At 37.3% G+C, this 16,916-nt stretch overlaps 1 protein-coding gene across 7 annotated transcripts in view; it reads left to right on the forward strand.

Moving 5' to 3' along the window:
- Positions 1-16,916, forward strand: part of Dscam2 (Down syndrome cell adhesion molecule 2) — a 115,390-nt gene that overhangs the window by 58,559 nt on the left and 39,915 nt on the right. For all 7 annotated transcript variants that reach the window (XM_070310088.1, XM_070310091.1, XM_070310087.1 and 4 more), the window contains exons 2-3: positions 11,028-11,378; positions 15,374-15,538. In XM_070310088.1, coding sequence (XP_070166189.1) covers positions 11,028-11,378; positions 15,374-15,538 — 516 coding nt within the window. The remainder of the gene's footprint in view (positions 1-11,027; positions 11,379-15,373; positions 15,539-16,916) is intronic.

The following is a 16,916-nucleotide window of genomic DNA, read 5'->3' on the forward strand; positions in this document are numbered from 1 at the left end:
ACACCTACTTGATTATGTGACTCTGCAGGTTACAAGGCTGTTGCATGAATGAAACTAGACACAATTGTCAAGTCGGATTATTAAAGCCACAACTGTAGTACGAGTAAGCGACATTGAGTGCTGAATATCCGCGCGGCTTTAAACTGCCCCCTCTCCCTCTTCATCCCCCATCCAGCGACCGATCCGACGTTACGTCTGGCAATGGTTTCGCTGGGCGGAAACGTGTCAAAGGACACGAAGAGAGTACTATTCGTACAATTCGTACACGCGACTGTCCTAGTCAATTAGTCCTACCAGAATAACAGTATCCAACAAAGATGGACGCGCGCATCTCTAAAAGTGCAAAATTTCAAAAGAAATGATAGTTTAAAGATAACATTTATAAAAAATTCATAAAAATTTTATAGAAAATATGTAATAATTGTATAAAACAAGGTCAACATTTTCTTTCTCTATCTTCCTCATTCTTGGAGATTTATCGTTGCGTGATAAAGAAAAATAAAAATCATTAAAAATATCATTTTTAACAAGAATTTTATTTTTCTCTGCTCTTTTTCTTTTTTTTTCATTCTCATATCTTTTATGATATATTTATATATATTATATATCAATTATTACTTTTACAAATTAGAGTATTGACTTTTTGTTTAAAAAGTAAAAAAAAAAACAATATATGGTATATCAAATTATTAAAATGATGTATATTTAAAAAAAAATGCAAATAATAGTCTAAATATTTCAAATTGATTAAATTATAAAAAATTCACAGATAGCTTTCTCCATCTCGGATCTATATCGGTTCCTACACATATCGTTCCTTTCACGTCAGGATCGAATATCTCGAAAGCAACGTGTGCATACGTATGCGAGGGGGGGGGGGGGGGTCATGCGTGCGTGTGTGCAATTTCGACGCGACGGACGAGCACGGATAGGACATGCGACTGAGGATGGGCGAGGTGCGAGGATTAGCAAGTCCCCGAAATTAGGTCTCGCAACCTCCTCCCTTCACCTCCTCGCAATACGCGTGTTGCAACTCGGCAGGAATTCGCCACATTTGGCATGCAGCTCACCTCGCTTCTCTTTGCGTTCTCTCTAGCAGCTTCCCACCTCCCTTACTGATTCGCCGCTGCCGCTTGATCCTTGGTACTTCCTGTTTCGTACTCCCTTCCCCTCCATTTCTTTCTTTTTTTTTTTTTACTGCTTTTCTCCACTCTTTCAACCTCTCTCTCCTCTCCCTCTCCCCTCCTCTGTAGTGGCTGTAGGGAACACTAAAGGGCGACAAAAGGCAATCGGGGCCAATGGGGTAGTGGCGCGTACTCGGCGGTCGTTTGATTGACGTCGAAGGGGCGCCGTGCAGCATTGATTGCGCTCATTGTTCCCGGCGGGCGTATATCCTTACACCTGCCCCGGTCCCACTCTCACGCCACGTTCAATTCCCCGGCCATCCCAGCATTACCGCCGACATCGGACAGTCGACACCCCCCCCCCTTCCCACCTCATCCCTCTCATCCCACCGTCGACCGATGCTTTGCCTCGAAAAAAGAGGCAGAGGAAACGCGTACGGATTTTTCTCGTGCGAGCGTAAAACGTGCCTCGCATTTTTAGCAATCCTCCCAGTCGTCCAGGATCAGAATAAATCCTGGATTTATTCCTGGTTGCTCGGTAAAAGTGCGTGCCATTTGCAACTTGCTAATTCATAATCTCGCTCTTTAATTGTGTTTTTATCGAAGTAAAGTTAAAATGTAAGCAGAGAGAATTTGTTAAAGAATAAAGTACACGAGTAAATATTAAGGTATTAATAAAGTATTAAAAGATTTAGGTATATAATAAGGTATTAAAAGATTTAACGATAATAACTAATACATAGAGAGAGAGACTCTTCTAATTTCTGTTTTGTTTATATTTAAACATCATAAAATGTTTTACCTAGATCGCACCTTAAGATCGATATTTGTATTTGTCTTTTCTTTAAATTTCACTTCAACACAAAAGGACGATTAAATTTATTTGTAGCGAGAATTTCACGATTTCCAGCAAAATTAAGAAAATTGTCTTGGCAAATATCCGATTAGAACACTCCCATACAGCACCGAAAGATTGCAGAAATGTTGCATATACCTTGCATTGAAACATTGTAATATTGCATGGAAATTGCGAAATGTTTCTGCAATGTTACTGCAAGTCTGCGGCAACGTTGAAATGTCCGCCCTTAGAAATATTACAATGTAATATTACAGTAATGTTACGGTGCAATGTATTTGTAATATTGAAATGCGTTGTTACAAATATGCAGAACGCTTTAAATTTTATAGACAAACTTTGAAAATATATAAAGACATCCAAGAGAAATAAGAAAAAAAGATTGTGAATTTACGCAATTACGAGTTTTTTCTCTCTTGGATGTCTTTATATATTCTCGAAGTTTATTTATTAAAAACTGAAATATCGTGCATATTAAAAAATTATTATTAAATTTTTGGTTTTATATAGGAATGGAAACTATTTAACAATTTCCTTATCTAGTTAACATCGCTATTTTATAAATAATTTACAAGTTTAAGAAAATAGTAATGATTAAATAATTTCATTCATAAAAGTTAAAATTTTACTTATGTAGATATTAAACTCTATTTTACATCTTAAGTAGACAATTAACGAATAATTTTAACTTTTTTGGATATTTATGAATCCGATTACTGAACAATCAGTTCAATATCTGAATTCCCTGTGTTGGGATTGTATCGGATAAATTAAACTGATAGAAATAGTTATATCTCTAATCTTATTAGCCGCTCTTTGGAAGCTTTATGTAATCATCGTAACTGAAACTTAAATGCGGGATAGATAACGCAACGCGCGCCGCATAGCGGTAAACAAACGAATTAGCGATTACCGAAAACTGTTTTTTGTAATGTATTTGAAATCTTGCTGTAACATTCTCATAAAATATTACAATTATATGTTCCAATAATGTCTCAACAATATTACATTGCAACTTGCAAGATTGTAATATTGTACTGCAATATAATTGCAATGTTCTGTGCTGTATGGGCTGATATATACACATGGATAGTTGATGCGCGTGCATTTGTGTCCCCAATTAAAGGCCGCCATGTTAAAGGAAAGTTGTCACGCATGCGCGTTTAACCGTGTTCAAGCGTGTTGGATCCTATAGAGTTGTGTAGGTTAGAGTATTTAGAAGAGGAATGCAGAAAAAAAATATAATTATAATATAGACAAAATTCTGCTTTTAAATTTCACGAATTAAAATGAGACGTTGTTACTTTTGTAATAATACAAAAACTCATGAATCTGGACTAACATTTCACAAGTAAGTGTATTGCATTGCTTTATTTATATTGTATTTACAATATAAAGGTTATCTTTGCCTTATCTGAAGTAAAAATAATCAAATTGTATAGTTAATTCAAAATGTCAAATATTCTTAAACATATTGTAGGTTTCCTCTAAACAATTAACATCTTTTGAAACAGTGGCTAAATAATTGTCCTATAAAAAATTGGTCACCAACCAATTCGACCATTTTATGCTCTAATCATTTCATAGAAGATTGCTTTGATCGTTCAGGATTGAAAATACGATTGAAACCGAATAGTATTCCAACGCGTTTTGATAATCCTTATTCCTTCTGTATATATTGCAAGCGGAAGCGTATATATAAATCAGGATATTCCTTTTTCAAGTAAGATTAAATATTTTTTTAGATTATAAGTATATTATAACTTAAAGTATTAATCATGAATAGTAATTTATGTCATTAAAAAATTCCTGCGTTTAAATGCAGACGAAAATATTGTGGTGGAAAATAGTATTCTATTTTAGCACTTTAGTTAATATATATATATATATATATATGTATATATATATATATATATATGCTCCAATACGATTAACGCGCATGCGTGACAACTTTCCCTTTTAACATGGCGGCATTCAATTGGGGACGAGAATATTGTGGTGGGGGACAGGACATCAGCAATCTATTGTATATATATCTATGGATTAGACGCAATATAGAGGTAAAGAGATCCGAATAAAAAGTGCCGAGAGAGATGAATTTTGACAAACAAACCGAAAGAGAAAAATGTGAAACAAGATCGAGCCGGGCATAAAGAAACACGAGTGCGTTTTTGTTCCGAAAATTCAGTTGCGCGGACTTTTAGGATGCTATAAAATAGTGAAGAGGTTACGCTGCAAAGCACTTGCGAAGACTGTATACATCCGGAAGACGAGAGATAGAAGCAAGCGGAAGAGAAGGAAGACAGAGTGGAAAAAGCAAATTCGCCTTAACGGCGAGAGAAGCGGAGTTGCGCTCGCTTGCTATGTGAGAAAGAAGAATGAAAGAAAGAAAAAAGAGAGGGAGAGAGTTGAAAGTTTCTCTCATATTTCCAACAATCATGTCCCTCTCCTCGTCGCCCGTCTTCCATTCGAGAAATTGAAAGGACCAACGCCTTCGCGAAGTCGACACCATTCCCGAGGAACCGTCCTCATCCCCCTTACAAAGGATGACGCCAAGGGTGAGTGGTGCGAGCACCGCCTCACACCTTTCCGGATTCGTTCTTCCGGCAAAAATGCAACTGGAGGAGTTTCAAAACCTTCAGAACAATACTGTCTCGCTGTTGACGTGTTGTAAATTCATATTTCATTGGTATAGGTATCGAAATATTAGAGAAATGGGCGCTCCAAACAATTTAGAAGCAGTAATGTTATAAGCGTTCGGGGTAAAGGTTCTATCCCTGATAGAACTTAATAAATTTATAAAATTTCCAACTTGATGAAAGAATGTGACGAAAAATATCATTGTAAAGAAAAGCTATTAAATATCTGCGTAAAATACAGATAAAAAAGTTATAGAAATAAAATGAAAATATTTGTGTATGTTAGAAATATGTAGACATGTATATTTCTTGCATATTCTTCTTTGCAAAAATGTGCAAGTATCCTTCGAAGATAGATTTTTTTTTTCAAACGTAGAACATACACAGAATATAAAATGAGATAAAAATAATCTTTTACGAGATGAACCTCAGAGATATCGTCTGCCCGACGCTCGATCTAACCCGCTTATCCAAGCGATTCAGAACTTTTCGCAGCGAATTTGCGAAAGTTGCAGACTCCGGTCGCTTGGTCAAAGTTTCGTATCGCGCTCTCTCGCTAGAAGCCATGAGATTAGTCGTTCGACAGTTTTTGAAATGGCCCGCGGAAGCGTTCCCTCGGGGACGCCATCCATGGCCATGTTGAAACTTTCTCAACTTGTTGCCCGCCGCGGAAACTTTCCGCACGAGCTGGAAAATTGCCCGTGTGTCCCTGCACGGTCATAGTTTTTCAGGAGCGATCTCTTTCCAAGGCGTCTAAACAACTTTCTCAACTTGTTGCAGTGTTCGACTTCGACTTGCGTTTGCACGGAGGTAAGCGGCTCGCAGAATATCTCGATGCGCACCCCTGCTCTGCCCTTCCCTTCCCTTTTCCTCCCTTTTTTCAGTGCGAACTATCGCCGATTCTATAAATTCCTAGACTTCCCGTGGGCATCGGTATCGTCTTTAGTCTACTACTTCGTTACATTCTAAAAGAAAATGAAAAATCGATTACGTTAATAGTAATAAATTCTAATAACTAGGAGTCTTTTACTCTCTCTTAATTATTTCCTTATATATTTAGCGATTGCTATTCTATTTTTAGAATCTCTTAAAGATATTGGATTGTATTAGCTATTCAAATCAATATTGCAAATGATAATTGCAAATACTAAACTATTTTAAATCGTGTTTAATATTGTCACATCATGCAAAATCAGAGTTTTTGAGAAGAAAAAATAAGATCTCCTAGAAATTCACAGAATTAAATTATGACGAATCATTCTAGAACACTAGTAAGGATAAGTATTACGAAAGGGGAAGATTCGAGGGATATGTCTCACTAGCCGGATCAAATAATTGCTGTCTTGATAGGCAGAGTAAACATCGGCAATTCACTTGAGAGGGAAAGGGGGAGCGAAAGAAGAGGAAGGGTATGAAAGTTAGTGAGAGGAAGAACTGCCGTCGCACGAGATCGTGGACTCTTATCAAGTCCCGCCGTTGCCCTCCACCTTTTCTCCAGGATTCGCCCCCTCGTCGAGAACTCTCGGAAAGGCAGTCTGCAAATTCAATCTTACCAGAGACCTCTACCCATCTACACAGTTTGTTCCGCCTATTGATTCCTGGTTCGTAGCACGAGCTCCTTTTACCGAACCCCACCGATTCGAACGTTTCGTGGCGAGAGAGCGAAATCCAGACAGATGATAGAAATCCCACTTGTGTTCGGATTTCGGAGACTGACCGAGAATCATGAGAGATTCTCCAAAGAGAAACAATCACGAGAGATTTCCATATTTCTCCATGACTTTTTTCGAAATGTTTTAAAATTTATTATATAATATATTTCCTATCTTGCGAGGAAAAATATATTGAAAATTGAAAAATAAAGTATAAGCTCGAAACAGAGATAGAATCATCACAAAAATTTAATTTCAATAAAAAAAAATATCTGCGCTTTAATTTATAATTACATAAATAAAACCTATAAATGACGCAGCGTGTGTATTATCATATAAGAAAATGTGAAAAAATAATAATCGTATTAAATATCGAATTTTATATAATTATGAAACTAAACTACGCACGCCCATATATGGTACATGCATTAAATATTACATCAATCCTAATTGTTTTTGTTATAATTGAATTGTAATTAATCTGTGTAATAATATATAATAATTTAATTATATGATACGTACAAGAGTAGAACAAAACATCAAAGTAGCCTCGAGGGTTAAATAAAATGGAAATAAAATCGTTCAACCCTCGCGTTTATAAAATAAAAAACATACAGTTCACAGAGTTTAAAAAATAATATATGCAAGTTATGCAAAATTATAGAAAAGTCAACAGAGTTCGGCACATCTACCAATAAATACACAAGTCTGTTAAAGGATCAAACGTGTGCGGATAAATGCGCGACGTTAAAAGCCCGTGCAACTGCGATTGATAACGCGGCGCGAAGTGCAAATGCCACCGCGCCATAGACGCATATAATCTACGCGCAATGTGATTAATAATAATTTGCCGATCGGCATAAGCGGAACCGATTAGTCGGCTTAGCTGAGCGTTATGGTAATAGGGAGCTATTACCCACCGACACCTGCACCCTCTCTCTCTCTAACCCACCGATACCTGTGCACCCTCTCTCTCTCTCTCTCGATCATATCTTCCCGTGCTCTCTCTCTCTCTCTTTCTCTTTCTCTTACTCGCTCTCGTTCTCTATTTCGTTCTCTGTCTCATCTCACCCGTTCGTATTCCCTTCGGACTTCCGTTTATCTCCTACTCGCTGCTCAACTCTATTCGTCTGTTTCTGTCACTTCAACGCATGCTTTCGGCCAGTCACTTTGAGCATCTACCGGCATCAATCTTGCTGGCTCTCACTCGCTCGTCACGATCACCTTCCTCGACTCCTCGATTTTCCACGTCAATGGATAGATCTCTTCGAGGACGCGTCATAAAGGCGGGATGTTGACGCGATTCTGACCTGCGCAGCAGCTAAGGTACGCAGTAAGATTCCTGGATGTTCCGAAATACTTGCACGAGATGTACGACAAGTATAGAAATCGATACTACGTCAAATTGAATATACGTGAAAGATGTGACAAAAAATATTTCACTAGGCAAGAATTTTCACGTATGCGATACACACATTACATTTTATATTATAAATTTATATTATAAATTTTATATTACATTATATATATTATATTATTTATATATTACAAATTTTATATTATATTATATCTTTCATATATTATGAAATTAATTCAAGTTTCGCGTAAATTGTTAAGTGACAATGTCTTTGACGTACACAATGTGTAATTAATTTTCTGCCAATTAAAGCGGTCGATGCGACGCCTTCGAAAATCGACGCGACGTCGCTTGGGCGAAACAACGAGCGGAATTCCGCTCGAAAGAGCGCCAGCGTAATACTCGCGCGGAATTAGTAATTAAGTAGCGTGCGCGTGAGAGAGAGAGAGAGAATTTTCCCCGGAAGCTGGCCAGCATAGAAGTGAGTGCAATTGCTGGACACCATGATGGAGGATTTCAATTCTCTTTCTCTCTCACATGCACACCGATTTGCATATTTTATATTTTGTATGCCGCGCGCATGCAACGCGACATTACGAAATTCGGTCGCGACACACGTGCGCGTTTCCCTCCCGAATGTCGTTATAAACGGATTACAATGGGCGAATGTCGTTATGAGTTTCGTGTTTTTCCGAGCTTCGCATCCCATTGCGATCGATGTATTCTACAATATTGAGTCTAAAAGAAGGGGAAATGAAAAGGAGAGGGAAATATACTATTCTATTTGCCTAGCCGTCTGCAATTGCTACGATCGTAAATCAGCGCAATTAGCTGTTTATTTTAACGTTTAACAGTTTGTAAATATTATAAATCACAGGTATTAAAAAAGATACCTACAGATGCTAATTGGCTTGTTAAAATCTAATCGATCTTCTAAGAATGGTGACGTGGATTTAAATAAAAATTAATATTGACTAAATTTTTTATATATTTATAATACAGGGTGTCCCCCCCAATTTAAATGGCAAAATTTCAAGAGCGTATAGGAGACCGAAAAACTAAGACAAGAAGTCCTTTAGAGGTTTGCTCGTTTTTGCTTCATTTTAGAGAAAATCGCAAAAATTCAATCTCTCATTGTCAATTGCTCTCTTGAGTTGATTGGCACCGAATAAACTTTCTGCTTCAAGGTTCCTTACATATGTAAACGCTTGATGTTATCCTTTACGCTGCCAATCAATTCAAGAGACCAATTAAGAGACCGAATCATAGATGCAGTGCACCAAATATCATTAGAACAATGTCTATTGTAGCTGCAATTAATGAGGTCTGTGCTAGATGTAATGCTTGCATTGCTGCAAGAGGGCAACATTTCGAACAATAACTGCATTAAATAAATGATAACATAAATAAAATGTAAATAAATAAGTAAAAAAACGAAAACTTTTGTTTCATTTTTTGTGATTTTCTCCAAAATGGAGCAAAAACGAACAAACCTCTAAAGGACTTTCTGTCTTAGCTTTTCCATCCCCTCCACGCACCTAAAGTTTGGCCATTTAAATTGGGGATACCCTGTATAATTTAATATATCGAAGAATTAAATAGATAGCGGTCATATCAATCAGTAATTCGTCGAGATAATCTAATTGTAAGCGTACAAGAGCGCGTGAGTTATAATACGTTTATTTGAATTGTTTTACGCCGCCATAATCACGTTAGCCAAATTGCAGTATAATAGTAGTTGAAAGTTAAGTCAATGCATTTCAAAGTTTAAGGCAAGCTATGTAAGCTAACCGTGTGAGCGAGCCGGAATTTATCGCGGCTCCTATGGTTCGCAGTAAATTTCGCCATAACATTGACACGAAAGATGCAGCTCGGATGGGCAAAGTGTTAATAACCGATGCAGGAGTCTGCTAACGATACAAGAGAGGAGCCGGCAAGTAGTTGCTGACGCCTCCGATGAAGGCATTTATGCCGAAAAGTGGGTGTCATCTAGGGTTGCGAAACCCAACACAAGACAATATTTGCAAAAATATTGTATTGGTCTTGAAAATTTTAATCTTGTCTTGGTCTTGAGAGGATTTTTGTATCAAAGATCTTGTCTTGTCATGTCTTGCCTTGATTTTTATTAACAGTTTCTATTTAACACTAAATTATTTGTCAGCTTGATAAAAAACAGAAAATAGTAAGTATATCTGATTTCTTCTGTTATCCGAAGCGCCGAGCACGATTTTCGTTTGTTCTTTACTGCGTTTGCTCACGTCTCGATTGTGCAGACGCAGTCTAAAAACTAAACCAAGTTCTTCTGCTGAACATGCGAACATTTCCGAAAGTGATAATGAAAGTTCGGAAGTAAGTGCAGTTAAACAATGCACATAGAAAACTCATTTTAAGTATGAAACAAGAAACAATGAAAAAATCGGCGTATGTTTATTATGTCAAAAAGAAAATGTGACTAAAGAAATAAAAATGAAAAATAGTAACACTACTGGATTAAAAAAACATTTGGAGAAAGATCATAAAAAAGCATATGAAGATTTATTTGGATTAAAAGCAGTGAAAAATAAAATATTGTCAGAAAAACAAAAAGCGAGATAGATATATTTTTAAACGTAAGTATTGAAATTAAACTTTATAAATTAAGTAATATAAAGTAATTAATTTGCGCTATTTTTATGTCACATTAAAGTGTGTAATGATAATGATGCGCAGACTCTTTAAATTTAAATTTTTTAAAGTTTTTAAATTTATAAATGTTTTTATTTACTAACGATAAATAAAATTTTTTTTCTTTCTCGCCTATTTCCATATTAATTAAAATCTCCGTTCAGAGATTGGAAACGATTAGATAACTTTTTTTAAAAACCAAGACTTCTCGATAAGATCAAGAATCTTGATAATTTGTTTTGGTATTGTCTTGATAATTAATTTAAAATCTTATCTTGGTATCTCGTGCAACCCTAGTGTCATCGCATTACGAGAATAACTTGGCCGACATATTGGTCGCAACGGCACCGTTCGATTGGCAACCCTAGGCAACGCTAAGCACGTTGATTAATCCACTTTGAAACTTGTCAAAATGTTTTCCACCTGATCCGACTGGTCGTCTACATGATGATATCCCTCACTTTCGATTTTCCAATATACCGCCGTACTATAATACTACGTTCGAAGTATTCTTACAATAGCTGTCGCGTGTTATAAAAGTTCATATCTCTCATATCTACGATGCGTTAGATTAAATCTGTCTATTAGCTGTCTATTATAGTTTATCAAAGAACGAGCTAGAAATATCTTTCTGTAGCTATTGCGTTCCGCAATTTGACACATGTCAAAACTTGAAATATTCTTGATTTGATTTGAAATATCTTATCTCATAAAAGAATATATTTCTCGTCGCAGGTGCAGCTGCTATAATAACGTCCGCGAGCGGGCACGGCTTCGACGCGCATTTACGCGGCCCTAGTTTCGTGCTGGAACCGCCGTCGAGGATCGAATTCTCGAATTCCAGCGGCGCCTGGTTGGATTGCACGGCCTCCGGAAGTCCGCCGCCGAACATCGACTGGTCTACTGCGGACGGGCATCCGGTCAACGATGTGTCAGGCGTGCGGAGAGTGCTCAGAAATGGTACCCTGGTGCTCCTGCCGTTTCCGGCCGCGGCCTATCGACAGGACGTTCATAGCGCCGCGTATAGATGCGTGGCGAGCAACCCCGTTGGCAGAGTGCTCAGCCGAGATGTACAAGTCAGAGCAGGTGAGAGGAAAATTCGTCCGAGACTAATATTGATGTACGAAAATGGTAAAACTCGTAAAACGTTATTAAGGATAAAGATTCCTTCTCCGCGAATCAAATATAATTATATAATTTGAATTAAAATATAATTATCTAATTTTTTAAGTTACACATTGCGTAAAATATAAATGAAGACTGAGAGAAGACTTATGATTTTATAAAGCAAACGGCTGTCGATCCCTTTTCATCTATTTGTTGCGCGAGTTCAATTGTCATCAAACGTTGCGAATGTTTTATCCAGGGTTGGGAAAGTTACTTTATAAAAGTAACTCGTTACCGTTACAGTTACTAAAAAGTAACGAGTCGTTACAATTTCCGTTACTTTTTTACAATACAAACTAATAAATTATTTTGCATAAGAAAAACTTTTAAAAAATTGTAAGCAAGATTTCATTCAAGGTTTATTACAAAATAAATGATTAAATTTTATCGAAATTCTTTATTAATTTTTAATAAAATTTGTTGCTCCATAGTATCATCATTTAAATGCCCTCTTTGTGGTGTTAATACAGAGCCACCGATGCTAAACATTCTTTCTACAGATGCACTGCTTGGTAGGGCTGTATTATATTTAATAAAAAGTTTTTTAAGTTTTGGATAGTCGTTTAACATTTCTATATTACAATTATTTGATTTTAAAAACCGTTGCAATTCCTCTTGTTCAAATTCATTTTGCACCGTTTTTTGCTCAAAAATGAAAAAATCATCGTGATCGTCAGATTTTCCAGCTTTTGAAGAATTTTCAGTTGATCGGATTCCCAATAAATCCTCCAAGTAATTTTCAGCACGTTTTCTTTTTTCTCCGGTTAACCAGTTTAACTTAAATTTTGGATGTAAACATGCTGCTATTATTAATTCTTTTGTTTCAAATATTGTAAGAAATCTAAAATCAAATATAGTAAATTAAGCGACATTGTTTGTTTTATTGAAATTAATACTTTTGAATCAATAGTTTAAAATAAAATAATATTTTTCAATTAAATCCTTATTTAAAATTAAATAACATATGTATTAATCAAATTAATAAGTTATCTTTTATTTAAACCTTGCTAAATAGCTTCAACTAATGAATGGCAATCTATAAGGTCAGATTTATTGAGATTTTCTAATTTTCGTTGCAAGGTACTTAGAACTGGTAGTAAACGAGAGCTCTGCTTTTCCGAAAAGATAAAGCTCTCATTGGATATCGCGCGTCGCGTCATCGCACTGGTCTGCAAGAGCCATAAGTTGATCAATCACATTCAAGCATTTTTACAACATAATAAGTATGCTAATTGGTCGATTTGCTTACGGCTTTACGGTTAAGATAAAAATTTTATCACGCACAATAGCAAGAATAATATCTTAAATAAATCAAAAAATTTGAAAAAAGTAACGATAAAAGTAACTGTTAAATTCGTTACTCGTTACCGAAAAATGTAACGAAGTTACTTTTTCCGTTACAAATAAAATTTGTAACGCCATTACCGTTACAGTTACCGAAAAAAAGTAACTGTAACGGTAACGGCGTTACAAGTAACGCGTTATTTCCCAACCCTGGTTTTATCATAGAATCGTTTACGAGATAACATTATTTACGTGCAACTTTGTTATTAGCGCCGTCCGGCTGCACAATTACATTCGTTATTTATCGAGGTAGGTATCCTTTAATTAAGGAACGGCAAACGCGTAATCGGAATGGCCGTCATATTAGAGTTTTGCCCGCGGCCGGGTCATTGGAAAACTCTATTAAGCGGATTACGCGAATGCCGCGGATATTTGGCGCGAGTCAACAATAATTGCGACGGGCGCGGGCGGACGGGACGGACGGACGGAATCGCCTTGCCTCGCCTCGCCTCTCGCGTGCGATAAAACGCGGAATCCTGGATAGGACGGTTTCACACAAGCCACAATAGGACCGCGAGCACTCGCATCGTATACCATACGTCCGAATTGGCGACAATTGTATTGCCGCGAAACATTACAACGGCATTGTACAAAAGAATTTATGACATTGCGTCCATGTCTGTGTTCGCTTAAGAAATAATTGACGATACATTTCGATGAATTGAAAAAAAAAAAAGAAATAAACTTGATGATTTCTTTTCTTTTTCAATTGAAAAAGTATCTCTCAATTTTTTTGCTCGCGGAAAAATTTTTCAAGATGCGACGTGAGAAAGCAATTTCCGAAATCGTTCGAGTATACTTTTGTATTCCATACAAGATTGTACCATTATGGGTTAATGGTCTTAAAAGTAATATTTCCCAAAGCGTATTGTTTTCTGTATAGAATAGAGCTATTTCACCGCGAGAAATATTTACTCTAGACGGTAGTTTTCACATGCGTATCGCAAATCCAATCGCTCGTACGGAAAGGTAATGCCGAGAGAGAACCAAGTCCTGCCATCCCCGTGAAACAGGCGTGCTAGAGTTGAACGAGGTTCGCCGACCAGGGGTACCGACCGACGCAGATGAGGTGCGAGCAGATCCCCCCTTTCGGTCGCGCAATGCACGGTGTAATTACCTCTTAAAAAAAAAAAAAAGCGCAATCTGAATGCAAATCCGTGGCAGCTGCGGAGGTCGACTCGACGCTTTCAGGATTCCCAACTACTAACCCCCTCGCGGCCATAAAATTCTGACCCGGACGCGTGACCGTTAATTAAAACTTTACTTCCTGCTCTTTCGGTATAACGAAAGAAATTTCTATCCCGCTCGATGAAACGGACGTACTTTACGCGGATGATTTGCGCTAAAAGTTGCGAACGCTGAATTGTAATAATTTTAGCGCGAAAGAAAAGGTTCTTAGAAATCCATATAAAAGTTATTATACAGCGTACGCGAAATAGTAACATGTGTTGAGAATTCAGGACTTTATAAGTCTCAAGTTTTGTCACTCGCTATCCATTCTAAAATAATATCCACGTATCGCGCGACGCATTTTCTACAGGAATTCTCTCTCTAAAAATGGCGTCGCAAAACGTAACGAAGAAAACGAAACGACGGCGTGCGAGAGCGAAAGAAGCGAGAATCAGGAAGCTGAAAAGAAGAGAAACGCGAGACAAAGTCCTCGCGAGATCCGGGAGATTCGTATACGAGGGAATGCAGGGGATGCATGTCGTAACCGAGGGGGGTGGGTGAGGGGGGAGGATGGTCTCCGCGTCGCGGCGTCGCGGCGTCGCGACAGCGACGTCGGCCTGTCAGACTGCGCCGTTGGTGGTAGAGCTGGCCGTCGCCCTTGGAATTTCCACGTAAATAAAATCTCCGGAAGAGGGTACGGTGCCTCTCGAGCGCGAGAGGGCGGCGACGACGACGACGGAAAAAGGAAAAGCGAGGGGCGAGAGGAGAGGCGTTCGTTATACGCTCGCGTCGCCTCATGCCTCGGCGCACCCTCGACACCGACAGCGACGTCGAGAGATTCACCCGATGCTTGCGTCGTAACGGCATGCGCGACATCCGGTGTCTGTATGTACACAGTGTACGTGCATCCGCGTATACACAGATAACGCGCTTTCACGATGTAACGAGACGGAGGTGCGCAATGTAATTGAAAACGAGACGTCGGAGTAACTACTGCGATTGCTTTTTCATTATGGCGACAATTAGAGACACGCGAGAATCCCTATTTTGTTGATTGCGCTGTTAACTCGATACAATGGTGACTTTTAATCATTTGTAAAGCATCAACTTTTTTTTTTTTTTTTAAATTGGAGTATACGAAATAATAAATTTCGACAAATAAAGTAGTAAGTAAAATATATAAAGTAAAATATAATTGAAAACTCAAAAGTTTGTTAAATTTATATCATTATAATAATTGTGAATTAAGCGCGTGTAATATAAAAATGTTTTTCTCTCATAAGGTATCAATATCTATATTCTTGAACAAAGAAATATAATAAATATAAGCCATTGTTTTGTAATTTTTACACAATTGCTGAAACACGTGGATTTATGCGAAATTTTATTACTGTTTGCAGTGGTGGCTCAAGCATACAAAGTTGACGTGGAGGTGACGGGGGGAGCATCGAGGGGATGCACCGCGATATTACGCTGCATCATACCTAGCTACGTCAAAGATTTGGTGCGCGTCGTATCTTGGCTGCATGAGCCTTCGTCCTACATATATCCCTCGCTTCAAGGAGGTAAATGTTTGTTATAAGAATTTAGATATACAAGTTGTCAGTAAATGAAAGTTTTAAATATGTTGCGTAAAAAAAATTAAAGTAAAAAAGACTAATTGTTAAATTTTTTATATTATTTTTTATACAGGGTGTCCTAGACCACTCGTACACCCCTTTTTTTCAAAAACTAAGCATTTTAGAGAAAAATGTTTTGAACAAAAATTGTATGGTTTTAAGATGGTGTCATTGATTTGACCTTGGATGGCATCGTTAAGGTCAAGTCAAGGACATCTTTAATTTCTCAAATGGAATCCCCTATTTTTTATTGGATATTCTTATAGCTTATGTCGAGAGCTTTCCAAAACACTATAATACAGTATTTTTTCATAAAGTACTTTTTGAGTTATTTTATATTTTAATCTGATATATTTTGATATAAAAAATATGTCAGATTAAAATATAAAAAAGGTACTTAATGAAAAAATACTTTATTATAGTGTTTTGGAAAGCTGTCGAGATAAGCTACAAGAATATGTAATGAAAAATAGAGGGTTCCATTTAAGAAATTACAGGTGTCCTTGACTTGACCTTAACGAGTACTCTGCGTTGATACCACTGCTTTATGTTCCCCTCAAAACCATACAATTTTTGTTCAAAACGCTTTTCTCAGTACTCTGCGTTGATACCAAAGGTGTACGGGTGGTCTAGGACACCCTATATATATATATACTATATATATATATATAGTATATATATATATATATATATATATATATATATATACACACACACACACACACTTCTACGTTCAATAAATGTTATTTTTATAGATATATATCTAAATGTTTTCAGTTTAATTAATACCTAACCTAACTAACATATAACTGACTCTCTGGATAGCTTAACTTAAGCCTTTGCATTATACAAAGACTGATACGAACCTGGGAAACATTTCGGACGGTTTTCTACGGATAACAGTGGCTTAATAAAGAAAAAAGAATTATATGCGATGCCGACAATACGAGGCGATTTTGGCGCGGTCACTGGTACGCGATGTTATACTCGGCCATATGGTCATTGTCTACGAGAACTAAAATTTAATATCCGCCGCGGACGCTCGGCGCTGAAATTTAATATCCACAATAATGCGGAGTCTCTCCTTCCGCAATGCGCGAAGCGAAATGCACGAATCGGGATTGTCGGGGACGCCGACCTAGCCGAGAACATCCGTTCATTAATAACACGCGGAGATTAATCAGATTTGACGTAAACGTGCAGAGCCGTTCCCAGAAAATTGCATACACAAGAGGACATGAGATAGAAGAGTTATACAAGATAATTAAACACTTTGCGTTTCGCGATTTTATTAATAGAGTACTCTGCGTTGATACCACTGCTT

This window comes from Polyergus mexicanus, unplaced genomic scaffold (assembly GCF_030449975.1).
Source record: "Polyergus mexicanus isolate NDT 795.1 unplaced genomic scaffold, iyPolMexi1.0 SCAF_17, whole genome shotgun sequence".
Classification (NCBI taxonomy): Eukaryota; Metazoa; Arthropoda; class Insecta; order Hymenoptera; family Formicidae; genus Polyergus; species Polyergus mexicanus.